At 42.5% G+C, this 15,061-nt stretch overlaps 1 protein-coding gene across 2 annotated transcripts in view; it reads left to right on the top strand.

The window, feature by feature from the left end:
- The first annotated feature begins 5,407 nt into the window (after positions 1-5,407).
- The window catches only part of KCNAB1 (potassium voltage-gated channel subfamily A regulatory beta subunit 1), a 226,628-nt gene continuing 216,974 nt past the window's right edge, over positions 5,408-15,061 (top strand). Inside the window, exon 1 of one of the 2 annotated variants that reach the window (XM_075068437.1) lies at positions 5,408-5,679. In XM_075068437.1, the coding sequence (XP_074924538.1) occupies positions 5,408-5,679 (272 nt within the window). Of the gene's footprint in view, positions 5,680-11,291; positions 11,703-15,061 lie in introns of those variants that run through there. The other variant, XM_075068438.1, reaches the window with a different exon arrangement.

Here is a 15,061-nt window from a genome sequence, read left to right as displayed (position 1 = left end):
TTAACGAGCATCATTTCCTTACAAACTGACAGTTGAGCTGAGACCTTTATTGAATATTTAGAATTAGTCTCAAGCAGCCACTCGCTGTCTAGTCTGACATTTCTCTTGGATACTAATTTTATTAAAGCTGCTGTAAAAATTTCATCTGATAAATCCGATCTTTGAAACCTTGTTTAAAAACCAAACCTAGCTAAAATAGAAATAAAATCTGTTTGACTTCCCAAACTGTAGAGTGCAAAAAACTAAAGTTAAGTGTGCTGGGTTCTGAAACTTTTGCTCTCCAATAACTAAAAACTGGTTTGATTTGTTAAATAAACTGTAGTCTGACCCCACATACAGGGGCGGCTCTATGTATTTTTGCCGCTCCAAGCACTGCAGGCAGGCAGCTTTCGGCGGTGCACTTGTGGGCAGTCCACTGGTAACGCGGATTCGGTGGAGCACCTGTGGGAGGTCCGCCAGTCCCGTGCCTTTGGCATGCCTGCCACTAAATTGCTGCTGAAGCTGTGGGACTCTGCTCTCACGGCGACCAGCAGGCCGCCCCCTGTGGCTTGCCACCCCAAGCATGCACTTGGTGCCTGGAGCCATCCCTGGGTTAAGCTTTTTTATCTAGTCAGTAAATCCTTGCTTTGTGTTTTAGGCTTCGTATCTTAGTGCCAACTCCCTGTTGCAGTGTGGCAAAATCTTCTGAACTTCCAAAACAGGATTCACTCTGATAGGAGTGTCTCTCTCACAAGGGAAGTGAAGCTTAACCAATTTATTCAGAGCTACCTACAAATTAACTAAACGATTGTGTTGCAGATATGGGGGTTCGAAACTTAATAATCAAGGTTACTACTGAGGACCACAGAATTCTGAACACCATTTTACCATATACATCTTTCAGGAGCAGCTGAGCCTTTTAGATACTGAGGATAAATGTACTGATCCATAGCATTCTACACTGCCCACAGTGCCTTCTGCAGCAAGGCTTGTTTTAGGCCTGCATTCTCATTCCCTGCTTTTCTGACTCTAAAAGGAGAATCCCTCCTCCCTCTTGCATTCCCCGACTCCTCCCATCTGTGTTTATTATAATTCTTATCCCTACTGTAGCTGCTTCCATCTAAACACTGCAAAGCGCTTAGCAAACCATAAATTAAGCCTCTCCGCACTTGTGTGTCAAGTAGGCCTTAGCCGTCCCATTTTTTCAGTGGGAAGCTGGGCATGAAGTTAAATCTGTTCGCAAATTGTGAGCTTGGGCAACTAGCATGTCAGTAACAGAGCTGGGAATAGAATTTGGATTTCCTAATCACTAGTCCTGAGTATGAACCCCAGGTCACACCTTCCTGACTTCACATTACTGGTGCTAATCCAGGCCACTTGCCCCTTCTGCTTCTTGCCTTGAAGGAAGGAGCAGGAAGGACCCTGCAAACAGGGGGAGAGAGGGTCCATAACTTAGGACACTCCTCATGTAAGAGTTTTGATGTGGCTGTCTCCCAAAAGCCTCAGATCTTCTCTTCTTGCTGCAGCACCCTTAGGGTCCACTTATCCCTTTGGAAAACAAGCCAGCAGTAGGCGAATAGGAGAGCAGTATTAGCTTTGCGCAAGTGTGCGGGGGCGGGGGAGCCCACTGTTTGTTCTAGCATAAATTAAATTGAAAGTTTGGCCACCATTGCTGTGTTGTCTGATAATAAACCAAAGCGTGTGTTTGAATACAATGGCAGAGTCCTGGTATCAATATCTAAATATAATGTTGCTTCCAGAAAAGCAATCCAGCTATCTGCTCACTTTTCAGAGGTAGGTCAGTTACCTTCTCTGGCTAATAAGATACTCTCACTTGGACAATTATACATGCTATAATGTTACCTAGCTAAACTGACAAGCTAAGGGAACATCTACTTTGACAAGTCTATTATAAAACGAACAATGCCCCGTTTAGAGGGGAACTAATTGCAAGCATGTGCTTTTGATTTATTTCATTTATTTTTGGTGTGATCATTACCTTTTTAAGGTCTGTACTGCACTCAGGAACAAGTAGTGTTTGTTTAATGTAATGGAAAACCTGAAACCAAATGCCAGCTTGCTTTCGAATACATACTCAAGAATTTGTTCAAGCTGTGAGTAGCCAGCTTTCAAATGAAGGAATCTAAAAAGAAGTTTGTAAGGTTTAAAACTGGACAACTGTAATTTGAGCATACTTATACTTTAGTTTAGAAATGTGGGGTCTGATCCCAAGCCTATGAAAGTCAGTGGAAAGTCTCTAATTGATTTCAGTGGGCTCTTGCTCTGGCCTTAATCCTTATGAGGAAGTGGTGTAGGAGTTAATGACACATCCTATAAAAGTCTATAATAGGGGTAGTATCAGAGGGGTAGCTGTGTTAGCCTGGATCTGTAAAAAGCAACAAAGAGTCCAATGGCACCTTATAAACTTACAAATGTATTGGAGCATGAGCTTTCGTGGGTGAATACTCACTTTGTCAGATGCAATAGGGATAGAATACTTTTATATTTTTAAAAATGGTTTAAAATTCTATAGAAAGGAGTTCATTCTCTGTTACATTTGGAAGGGTTTTAGAGTAATTTTTATAGAATCTCTATTTAATTTTCAGGAAGCTTATTAGTTTCATCATTCCTCTTTCCATAAAGGAATGGACCTGATTTATTAAACAAAAATTCAAATGTTTTTTTTATTTATGTGAAAACTGTTATGCAAATACCAGAAAAATAAAACAGGTAGAATGACACACCTCAGAAGCAATTGGTGGAGGAATTGTGGGGGAGGGACAGAAGGCATAGGTGGGTATACTATAGTTATGCTTCTCTTTGCTGTCACTCAAAAAATAGGGGTGAGGATATCAAGTTTTAAGTAGGAATAATGCCCAAGTCACCCCAAAGGGGGCAGAGAAGAAGGGAAACCCTTAAGCTGCTCCCCTGTTTCACCAGCTGAGTGGTAGGGAGACCATGTTTCCCAAAGGGAAAATAGGACATTGTCTGGGGCTAGACCAAGCCTCCTTGCCCATGTGCAGCTAGTCCCCGCTCCAGGGTGAGGCTGGTGTTGCTGCTCGCCCAAGCCATGCCTGACTTCTACCTCAGTCTTCTCTGATCCCTTGCGTAGGGCTGGCATCACCACTCCCTCTCCCCCACATGTTCCTCCTCACCCCATTTTTTGCCAAAAGTGGGCATTTGTCCCATTTTCTTTTGTCAACTGATCAAGTTGGCCAGGACAGGCTCCAGCGTTTTTGCTGCCCCAATCGATGAAAAAAGAAAAAAAAAAAAAGCTGCGATCGGTGGCACTCCGGCAGCAGCTCTGCCGCAGCTGTTTCATTCTTCAGCGGCAGATTCAGCAGCAGGCCCTTCCCTCCAAGAAGGACTTGCTGCTGAAGAGCCGGATGTGCCGCCCCAAGCGTCTGCTTGCTGCGCTGGTGCCTGGAGCTGGCCCTGAAGTTCGCAAGAACAAATGGGACAATGCCTCCTTTTGCCAAAAAAGTAGGGACGGCTGGGACAGGGTTTAAAGAGACTACCCTGGACACAACAGGACCTATGGTTACCTTGCTCAGAGGCAACCTAGCACACAGTGGAGTAAGGCACTGTCCCCTTCCTCATCAGTGGACTTCAGGAAGCACAATCCCATCCAGCGTTCCTATTGTACGCAGGTAGCTCTGTCAGATCTCCAGAGTTCAGCATATAAGGGCCAGGCACAATTGGTGTTCCTTGACTCAGGGCACTCTGGAGCTGCCTTATCTGTGTGGTCTGTTAGGGCACAGGGTGCCCCATAGTGGATGGGGAGGGGTAGGGTTATGGCCCTTATCCCCAGAAACAACCTGTAGAGAGGGACTAGTGTGCATGGAAGGAAACTCTGCACCCCAAGAAGCAGTGTAGAGCAGACCAGAATGCCTCCCACTGTTTCTCCTGGGCAGTGAAGCACTGTACCAACATCATTGCAGGTCTGTGTCATGAGGCCCATAAGTGGCCCCAAATATACATGCACCCAAAGAATCCTCACTCATGCAAGTAGACCTCTTCAAGGCAGATGGCTTACTCAAGCAAGTAATCCCTAATCTTGGGGAAAAAAGGTTGCGGGACCCAACATATGAATGGAGACTACAAAAGTTACAAACAGGTTTAGAATATTAAACCTGAAAGATGACTACTCAGCAGTGTCTGTAAAACTGTATCATGGAAGCTTATCAGCCCATATAGAAAACTGCTTCTTGTCAAGACTGTCCAGGGACAGTAAATGCCCCTTCTACAGAAACAGGATCTAAGCAAACTTTAAACTTCCAGGAAATGTCCTGACCCAAACACAGGCTGTTCACATTAGGGAACTCTATCAAATAATTCCCAGTGGTACTACCATTGATTCAGTTTTATCAGCTGTTTGCACTAGTGGCAACGCTAGTCTATACAAGACTGGACCGGTTACCAGTGTCGTTAAGCTCTGTCAGTTAAAGCTTCAGGGATTTGCCTTTAAAATGAATGACATGATACAGTCCAATGTGGGGATTAGCTCTAGAGCTGGTGACTTTTCATCCTTCAAACCCAATGAACAACCAGACGATTTGTCCAAAATGTTTATTTTTCCTCAGGGACATTTTCATGATATTTCCAAATATCACTTTCACAGCTGATATGTGCAATAAGCAGACTGCATTCAAATCTCTCTAACATATTTATATCCTAACAGAGCGAAGTAAATGGATCCAGCTTTGGGATCCATTCTTTTTATTTACAATATTTTTACTTGCCCTAAGGAATGTGAAAAAATTGCTGCAGTATGAAAGAAGCCAGGGAACTAGAGTAGGGATTACTTTTCTAAGTAATTTCATTCGGTAGGATTTCCCTTTATTTAAAAAGGGAGTAATCATAAAATTAAGGCCCTACCTTGTGAAAACTTATACACATTAACTTTACACACTGTAACTTTCCCTGTTGACTTCAATGTGACTATTCATATTATATAAAGTTAAGCACATGTTAAATCTTAGCATAGTTGGGGTTTAAACTGTTAAAGTTGTTTTTAGCTGGATCTCAATTTCAAATACACATGATGACAAAACAATTCAGTGGAACATATGCAGGTGAAATTGTTTGCTTTAGATGTAACTATATATAAAAAGTTATCCACATAAAACAAAATTGTTCTTGGAAAACGATAATGTGTTTACCAGTGGCATTTGTTTATTATGAAAAGTGGGATACTACTACTTTGTGTATTCAAGTACGTCAACAGGTAGGAAATTTACAGATTTTCCCTATGAAAAGGTTACAGCTATTCTTTCTGGTTAAGCCTTGTAGACATGTATCTAATTACAGCTTTGCGGCCAGGATAAGGTTCTAGAGAGAGGAAAGTGCATGCTGAAATCAGTTTAAATGACTTGCGGAAAGTGACTTAGTGCTAGGTGGTTCCTTTGCAGACAGGCAAGACATGAAAATGCTTGCAGCGCGCACTGGGACAGTGGGGAGTAAAAATCTTGATGAGACAGCCAAGTTAAGGAAACACTCTGTCCTTTCTTTAGGGAGTAAAGAGAGAGCTCCAAAGAGCTCTGAAAGCAGCAAGGACAATAGACTCAATACTGCAGGTCAGATACAGCAAAGGGGCTGGAGACTGGCACTCATGCGGGAACTGGAGATGAACTGGTATCTGAAAATATGCAACTTATCGTATGAGCATACGATCGCATACACTACTGGAATGCCTCACAGGTAAGAGAGCTAAACTTCTTATTCTTCAAAGGAAGTTCAAATCACTGTTTCTACCCACAAAACCCCTCCCAAAACAAACCCGTAAGGCTCTGTTTCTGTACCTGGTTGGTTTAGACATTTTCTAATCACTTTACAGTGGGGCTGGTGGCAGGGGTGCACTGTTACATGCAAACTACAATGTGACAGTTATAGGTGATTGATTAGTAGTCACTTGAATGTCAAAGTTGTTGAATCCTCAGACTTGTATCTCATCAGCTATCTTGTCAATGTGACTGATTTCAGTTGAGTTTAGTGCACAACATACTGCTAACGTGCAAGGATTATGGAGGCGACCTGAGAATATTGAATGAAAGCATTTGCAAACCCTATTGTGAGTGTTCCCTAAATTCTGAGGGAGTGTATGAATGCCAGCTCTAAAGCAAACCACTTCTGAAAAAGAAGGGAACATTTTCATTTTATTCAATAAATTGTCTCTAATCTAAGCCCTTTTAAAATCTCAAAGCATATGGGACCCTGATTTTCATTAATTCTAAATGTAAAGAGGCCTCACCAGTGCAAATAAGACCCAGGCTTTCTTTTATGGGTCTCTAATATCTAATCTCTGAGACCTTAATTAGGTAGGGCTTTAATATCAATTGGTTATTATGTAAATGCACAAAATAAGTAGTAATAAAAATAAGTAATCAATGTTGTTTACTGTTACTATAGTTACGATAAATGTGACACAAATGTCTTATCCCCTTTATTAAGATCCTGCTGGCTTTAAATTTTATTGGTATAACAATTAATGTTTCAGCCCAGCTGTCAGAAAATGATACAATCAGTAGGCTAGGTTCTGCCACCCCTATCCATATTGAGTGGGATCTTACTCAGTAACCCTACTCACTTCAGTAGGTGGCAGAAAGAGAGAATTTAACAAGCATTTTTATCTAGTCCGTCCATCTCTGAATCCACAACTGTTGGAGTGTCAGGTGTGTGTGGTATTTTGCAGTGCTTTGCCATACCCAGATTTAATACGTTTAGGCTTCTAACCCTATTGCCAAACAAAACTATCCTAAATCTCAAAACAAAGTGTCTAAAGTGATTGACATGAATGTGAGATCTTTCCACAGTGATGCTAGAATCAGTAAGATTTCATCGGGGGATAAAGATTGAAAGTAGAAAGTAGTTAAAGGAAAATGTGTGCAAGTTAGTACAGAAATGTGAAGTTTTGCATACACTTTATTGCTAAGAAATTAGTAGCCAACCACATCCAATAAGGAAAATGTTAGCCTAGTGGCTAAATTTTAGTTGTCAAATAAATGTGGAGTGAAAAACACGTTAAACCAGATTGACTACTCATGTGAAACTCAGTCAAGATATCTAAACACTGAATGCTGTGTTAACAGAAGACTATGAAGGATGCAATTGTTTTGCAGCACTTGAGTTGCTAATGTTAATGTAGTAAAGTCTTTACATGTACTTCTAAAAATACAATAGTCTCATATTTTAAAACTCATGAAGAACCAGGAGCAATACTTACTTACCACTGAAGTAAAGCTGCATGCAGGATGCAACATTATTAAGGAAAATACAATCAAGCCCTCCAGGATGTGGTAACAAGAGGGAACAGAAGATCTTTCTGAGGTGTTAAAGATATGTTTGGATGAAGGGAGGCATGGCTGAGCAAGGATGAGTCTATCAGAATTAAGCTGCAGGAAAGTGTGTAGACAAAATCATAAGTTTTACACTATAGTGAAAAAGCCCATAAGATGGAGAGAGCTGGGGCCAGAAAGAGTTGAAAACCAATCGAAGTGTTTTCTTTTGGCAATGCATTGACCATGCTTGTGTATTAAAAATGTATAATGCAGCTTGAAAATATTTAAACTACATTGCCATTGATTGCTAGTGATTCCTAATGAGTCAAAGCAAGGAACCACTCAAGTTGAGGCCAAGATGTATTGCTTGTATTTGCATTTCCAGCCCACCAAAAATGTGGGTTTAGACCAAGGAGTTTTGTTTGAGTCCTTGTAGAGGTAGGGTCTGATAGTGAAAGATCATACATAGAACAGTGTTTGTCTCACCCAGGGACGCTCCAATGTAGTGTTTTGGTTTGGTCAATGCAGAGAGACATGCCAATGATAAAACTCTAATTAGGGTCCAGTTTTGGATTCTGAACCTCCCTCCCCCAAAGTCTGGCAGTGTCTGGATGTGCGGTTTGGTTCTAACCCAGGTGTCTTCTTTATAGAAGCAATTTATATGAACTGGACTTCCAAATTTTCAGCCTCCTTTTCTTTAAACTGAACTCTGAAAGCTATCCAATATACAGCTCCATGATAAATCTCCATTATTTCCATCTAGGATAACCAGTTACCTTGTGCTGCCACACTGCGTTGTCATGAAAATATTTTGTATATTTTTTACATTACCCGAGTGGTGGTAAAAATAAGGCCGATTGGTAAATGATATATTTAAAAACAAGGCCAGTGACTTCCCGAGATCATGATAATTTTAAGTGCTGTGAAATCTAATTTCAGAGAATAAAAAAGGATCAGATTGTTTCCAACAAGTTGCTTCCATGTGCCAATCTCCAATGCCAAAGTTAATAACATGTTCCCTGAAGTGTGCCTTTCAGAGAGCAGTAAACAGAACTTACTGTTTGAACCTGAACCAGTTTTTATATGCAGATCTTAAAAATAGTTTAGGACCTTAAAAAAGATAACATTGAATTGACTGAATCTGAATATAAGACATTGATGAACCATTACAGCAACTGGGGCTGACAAGGTCATCTGAATTCCTTAGGTCTTTGGTCGCCCACAGTTTGCAGAGACCAAATAATTGGAGTCATCCAAATTTCCATGCAAAAATCACCCTCTGTGACATTGAATTACAATCTTTTCAAATATGTTCTCTTCTGAGATCAGTCTGTTTATCTGCTTTGAAGGATTTGAGGATTAGCTAAATCCATGGTATGTTAGATCATCAAAAGATTAATCATACTCTGTATTAGTGATTGAAAGAGAGTTGTAACAAAGGGCTGCAGAACTGTGATTCTGAGAGATGACAAAGTAAAGGTATTCCTCCTTGCATTAATTGTTTCATGCTCTTTGAGCTGTTTGTTTGGCTTGGGTGGCTAATCTGGATCTCTAATTCTCTTGATATGATAATTCAGGTGCTCTATAAATATAAAATCTTAAACACATTACAAATTACATACTATGAGTACCATTAAAAAGCTAACATTTACCTATCTTTGGCACACAGTGGTGTCTGAAATACCAACAATTCTCTAGGTTTAAGATAGAGAATTATCTACTGATTTGTTTGACAAGTGTTGATTTTTGTGTGTGTGGGGGGGTGAGGGAGTGTTAAAAGCAACTCGTGTGTATATAAACCTCTTCTGAAACACTGTCTAGGCTAGAGGGTGAAGGAAGGCAGTACAACTGACAATTGATGCATTGCATGATATACAAAAATGCAGGGGAAAGAGAAATTTTTGGCTAGGAATGCAGGGACAAACCCCCTAATCTTGTGGAATCTTTAGTGTTCACACAGAACAGATGGGGCCACGTTTTTACAGACCCTACTGTAAAGCCTGCTGTCTACTTAGTCTACAGAAAAACTGCCTGGTACTCTGCTCTTCTCCCTCAGAAGGATGAAGAGCTGAATTAATACTGATAGAATTTCAGTCTGATTCCAAAGAATCTGGGTATAGCACATCTGAGGCTTAAACCACTAAGGCAACCCCTTGGTTTACTTCCTCTAAAAGCAGAGCAACAGACAAGGCACTTAGACGCATATGCAAATATTCTCATCTGGAGCCTGTTAGTACTATTCAAAGCTCCAGGCAAAATACGTCCCAAGACAACCGCCTGCTGCTGAATAGCCCACCCAGCTGCAGAGCATACTGCTACAGCACCATTCCCAGTTCCCACCAGACTAGCAGCAAAAGACCACTCTCCGCTGGCATGTGCTACCACGAGACTGCCACCCAGCCACAGCTGCACATTGTGTCTATCTGTGTACAGAAAAAGAAAAGTTTCAATCTTATGGAGAATTTGTATTATAGAAAAGTTTTTGATTTAGGCACACTAGCTTTTAAAAATCTCTAGAATTTATTCTCTATTTGTGTTACAAAGGCCTAGAGAGACCAGTTATGATCCAGCCCCCTTTGCATTAGGCACTGCACAAACAAAATAAGTCTCTGCCCCCAAAGAACTTACATTCTAAGTAGACCAGACAGGATTGTGGGGGGGTCCTGCAGCAGGAGCTGCAGAATTGGCAAGAAACTGGAGCTGTTGCTCCTTAGCTATCTCCCAGCCTTGTGCTTGCAGAGATAGGGGACGGAGCACTGCCTGCTGCTGCATGCACTGAGAGTCCAGGGTGTCCAGTGCCATATGCAGCAGGTCTAACTGGCTGGGGGTAAGCTGACATTTCATAGTGCACATTTTCACAGGAACTTTTCACTTCCTGCTCCTGACATTCCTGACCCTTTGGCCCCTCCCCAGGTCTGCCATCATTTTCATAATGGTCAGGAACCCTGAATGGACCTTGTGATAATAGGAAAAGAAATTGAGAGCCCAACTCACCTGATTTATGTGAGGCTATAACAGGGGCAGGCAAACTTTTTGGCCTGAGGGCCACATTGCGTTTCCAAAATTGTATGGCAGGCCGGTTAGGGGAGGCTGTGCCTCCCCAAACAGCCAGGCGTGGCCTGGCCCCTGCCCCCTATCCGACCTCACCCTCTGCTTCTCACCCCTGATGGGGGGGGGGGGAAGGAGGAGGCCCAGGACTCCTGCTCCATCCTACCACCCTTGCTCCCTGTCCCCTGACCAGGACAGGACCCCTCAACCCCTGACTGCCCCATGCTGCCTCATCCAATCCCTCCTCTCATTCCTGACTGCCTCCCTGGGACCCCTGCCTCATCCAACCACCTCTTCTCCCTGACTGCCCCCTGCTGCCCCATCTACCCCCATCCTTCCTGACTGCCTCCCCGGGACCCCTGCTCCCATTCAACCCCCCTGTTCCCTGCCCTGGGCCTGACCCCTATCCACATCCCTGCCCCCGACCACCACCCCTAACTCCCCTGCCCTCTATCCAACGCCCCCTTACCACGTTGCCTGGTGGAGCGAGCTGAAGCTGCAGGGGAGTGGGGACAGCAGGGGCAGGGCCGGGGGCTAGCCTCCCAGGCCAGGAGCTCCGGGGCCAGGCAGGATGGTCTCACGGGCCACAGCCTGCAGGCTGTGGTTTGCCCACCTCTGAGCTATAATGTACTCTGAGAAACCAAATTGCCTTGATGATTTGACTAAGGGACATTACAACATTCAAGTATCCTGCCTAAGGCCTTAAATAAACCCCATGAGAACTTGCATTTATCAGCCTTGTATTGAATCCAGAACAAATATTTTTTTGTCTAAATATAAGACATGGGAAACTGTTGGTATTCTCTTCCCAGTGGCAATACAGAGTCCCTTTGAGTACTTGACCGTAAGATGTTTCAACTGATGGGGGGGAAAAAGATCACTGATTCTGGTTAGGATCCATCTTAGGCACCAATTAAAAGGAGCCAGTAGCAATAAGGTACAGAGTGATTGGGAGGAAAACTCTTTATATTCCCATCATTCTATTAAGCAAACATAACTAAGTTAAAGCTGCATCTCCTAATAGAAATATAATGGCAACAGACTAGCATTCCAAAAGAACATAGAGAAGCCAGAAAAGCAGAAACTACCAAGCATCTAAATCTCAAATACTTTACTGGACTTCGAGAATCTTTGTGATCAGCTGTTATCTTGGAATATGCATTTGTACAGACCTTCTTGCACAGAAATCCCACCCCACAAGCCAAGTGTGCCGAAATCCATTGAAGCACCGTTGAGGGCTAAAAGGCAAAGCACCACCCTTAAAGTCTGCCTTCCAGCAAAATGCTGGGCTGGAAGGCTAAGTGGAGCAGCAGAACTGAAACAACTAGAGAAGTTTTTGCATATGCATGGAGTGTCATTACATGAAACTGTCAAAGCTGGGACAGGAATGATATACAGGTACTTTCATATATCCATTGTCAGATTATCTTCATAGTCAAGTACAGTTACTAAGAAACAGCTGAAATGAGGGGAGGTCTGGCCCAGTAAAACTCTTGCAGCAAAGAGTGACAACAAAATGGCTATAAATAGATTATATGTACATTACACATAATGTCTTAAAGAACACATCTTTGCAGTGTTGTAGCCATGTTGGTCCCAGGATGTTAGAGGGACTTGGTAGATGTAGTAATATTTTACTGGACCAGTTCTGTTGGTGAAAGAGACAAACTTTTGAGCTACACAGAACTCTTCTGGTCTGGGAAATGTACTTAATGTCACAGCTAAATACATCTATTTATAAATGTCTTTGATAGACCATATCTATAGTTCATTTACATAGTATATGTACTTTTAAAATCTGTCTGCCTGTTTGTGTGCTCGCTCTCCCTCGCACTTGTTGTTCATTGTCTAGAGTAAATGTACTCTGCATAAGGTATAATCTAAATTCAGATCTTAAATTTCCTTGGCAAAACTAGGACAAATAACCAACACAGTGAAAAACATGTAAGTAGAATGTTGATTCCAAGGAATATGACACTTTACATTCTAGCCAATTGTTATCGAATGCATAATGCAGCATGGGTCTAAAACAGACATATGTATAGAATTATGAAATGTGACTGTTTTTGTGTGCTAATTTGGAGCTTTTATTGAATTTTTTTATTGCATGCTTTTTAATGGATATATTGCAGGTGTGTACCTCACTTTAGATAGTCACATGTTGAAGAAACACACATTACCAATTCTCTTAAATAATATTTGACATGAAAAGGGAAGAAAATATTATTCCTTTTTGTCTGGATATGTTGAACTGTCCTGAAAATTGGAGGGGAGGAGTAGGGGGAGAGGGACAGAAACTTAAGAGAAAAATTAGCATAGACAATTATGAGCTCTAGATGATGCTACCAATCTAGACTTGGAATCAGAATCCTATCGTTAACACTGATTTAAACAGTATGCTCAATCTTTCTGTTGCTGGACTTAATAGCTCAGTCTGCACTGGTGCTGTGATATGGTTAATTATATTAACACTAGGGAACTGGGAAACAGATTGAAAGGTATATCTCTCACAAGTGGAGTCCAACTGAGATAATTTATCCTTGGTATAAACCGGAGATGCGCTGTCCATACATTTGTCCCCAGATGCCCTGATTAACCAATTCTTCCCCTTTTCTCCGCATTAAGAGAGTTCCTTTTAGCTCCCCCAAAGATTTGTCTTTCACTCTTAAATAACTTCTGATTTGAATTGGTTGGTTCAAGTATAAATTAAAAAAATAAAAAGGCTTCCCCTTATTAGCTTTATTACTTCAACAATGATTTCCCACTTGCCATTTTGTCCTGCCATTTCCATTCATATATTGGACACTGATTTTTATTTTTAATTTTAATTTTTTTTAAAGGCAAAGAGTCAGGTGAGCACCCCAGTTTTTTTCTTTAGCTGCTTGGGGCAGCAAAACCCCTGGAGCCGGCCATGATTGACATAAGAAGCATTTTAAAACGAATAATGAATGAAGTTGAGAACATTTGATTGGGTCTCTCCAGGGCCGGCTCTAGCCAATTCGCCACCCCAAGCATGGCGGCATGCCGTGGGGAGCGCTCTGCCGCTTGCCGGTCCTGCGGCTCTGGTGGACCTCCTGAGGCATGCCTGCAGATGCTCCACCGGAGCTGCGGGACCAGCGGACCCTCCGCAAGCACGCCTGCTGCCCTCCCGACGACCGGCAGAGCGCCCCCCCACAGCACGCCGCCCCAAGCACATGCTTGGTGCGCTTGGGCCTGGAGCCGGCCCTGGGTCTCTCCCTGGTGACACTAAAGAGGCAAACAGGCATTTGTGACGAGCAGACCTCTAAAGGCTTGTTTCAGAATAGATTAAGCACATCAAGGTTTAGATGCTTATTGGAACTAGATCAGTACCTGTTGGGCCTCTCACTTAAACTATTGTAACAAGATCATAATTGGGCTGTCTGCCTCTGCACCATATACTGTTCTGCCTCTTCCATTAGATCATCTGGAAGCCAGCCTCAGACTGCTTTTCTTTCATCAAAAAAAAAGGAGGGGGGGGGGAGAGGACAGGTAAGTGGGATGATGAAGTTTGACGTCAAAAAGAACTCAACTGGTGGTGGCATTTGTCACATTGCTGAGGATGATTAACATCCTTCTTGGACTCGAGATTTATAGAGATGGATTTTTCGGGAGGCAGAGGATTACACTCTCCTCTAGCTTTTCCTTACTATCTATGAAGAAAATGCTCTTTCCTTTCTGATTTAATCATTGACAGAGTGCTGTAGTTTATAGCTCTGCCTTTCTTCTGAGGGGAAAACTAGACTGTCTTTTTTTTTTTTTTTTTTAAATGAAGTATAAAACCAGGGTTTGTTTGAAGAGCCCCTTGTGAAGCCATTGGCTCCAGGATTGAGGCCCTGACTGAGGATGAGTGCTTGGCACAATTCAGGACAGGGGTGCGCTTCCCTGATCCCAGTCCACTCCTCTGGGGAAGGTTACAGCTGCTTTAAGGACTTCTCTATCATTTGCTGACTGTCAACAGGCCAAAGTGCTGTTGTAGCACCCAGGGATTGCTGAGGTGTAGTAATGTCCTAGCCACTCCTCTTTCCCCCCAGTAACCCTCTTGTGCCATTTGCAGGGCGTGATGTAGAGAGCCTCTACTACACCCAAGGATTCCACTGTGCAGGAAAGTTCCACTATGCACCAGAATGCAAGATGTAGGGCTGTTTTGTGCCTTTGGAAAAATGCAAAGTGGTCAAAGCAAGCCTAGGGTCAGGGCTTCTAACTTCTGTGCATCATATACTCTCACCTGTAGGTTTTTCTAACTAGGTTAAAATTGGGCTCAATATATGGTCCAGCCATGCCCCCCCAACAGCATTACTGTAAATAGTTTGGACCAGGACTCCAATATTATATGTACAACATTCTTTGCCAGCCATACGTACACAATAAAAATTGTTGGCTCAGAGCATTTACAAACCTTACCAAGACCAGCTCTAGGCATTTTTAGTATGGTTTTTGACATGGTCCTAGGTGACATTCTCATAAGCAAACTAGGGAAATGAGGACTAGATGAAATGGCCTCTAGATGATGACTATAAGGTATGAGCTTTCATCAGTGGCTCATTGTTGAACTGGGCAGGCTTGTCAAATTGGGATCCTGCAGGGGTTAGTCCTAATGTCTGGCACCAGTCAACATTTTCGTTGACTTGGATAAGGGAGTGAAGAGTGTGCTCATAAAATCTGCAGATGATACCTACCTGGGAGGGGTTGCAAGCACTTTGGAGGACACAATTAGAATTCAAAATGACTTTGACAAA

Source organism: Chelonoidis abingdonii, chromosome 8 (genome assembly GCF_003597395.2).
Source record: "Chelonoidis abingdonii isolate Lonesome George chromosome 8, CheloAbing_2.0, whole genome shotgun sequence".
NCBI lineage: Eukaryota > Metazoa > Chordata > Testudines > Testudinidae > Chelonoidis > Chelonoidis abingdonii.
This window is presented reverse-complemented; position numbering and strand designations above follow the sequence as displayed.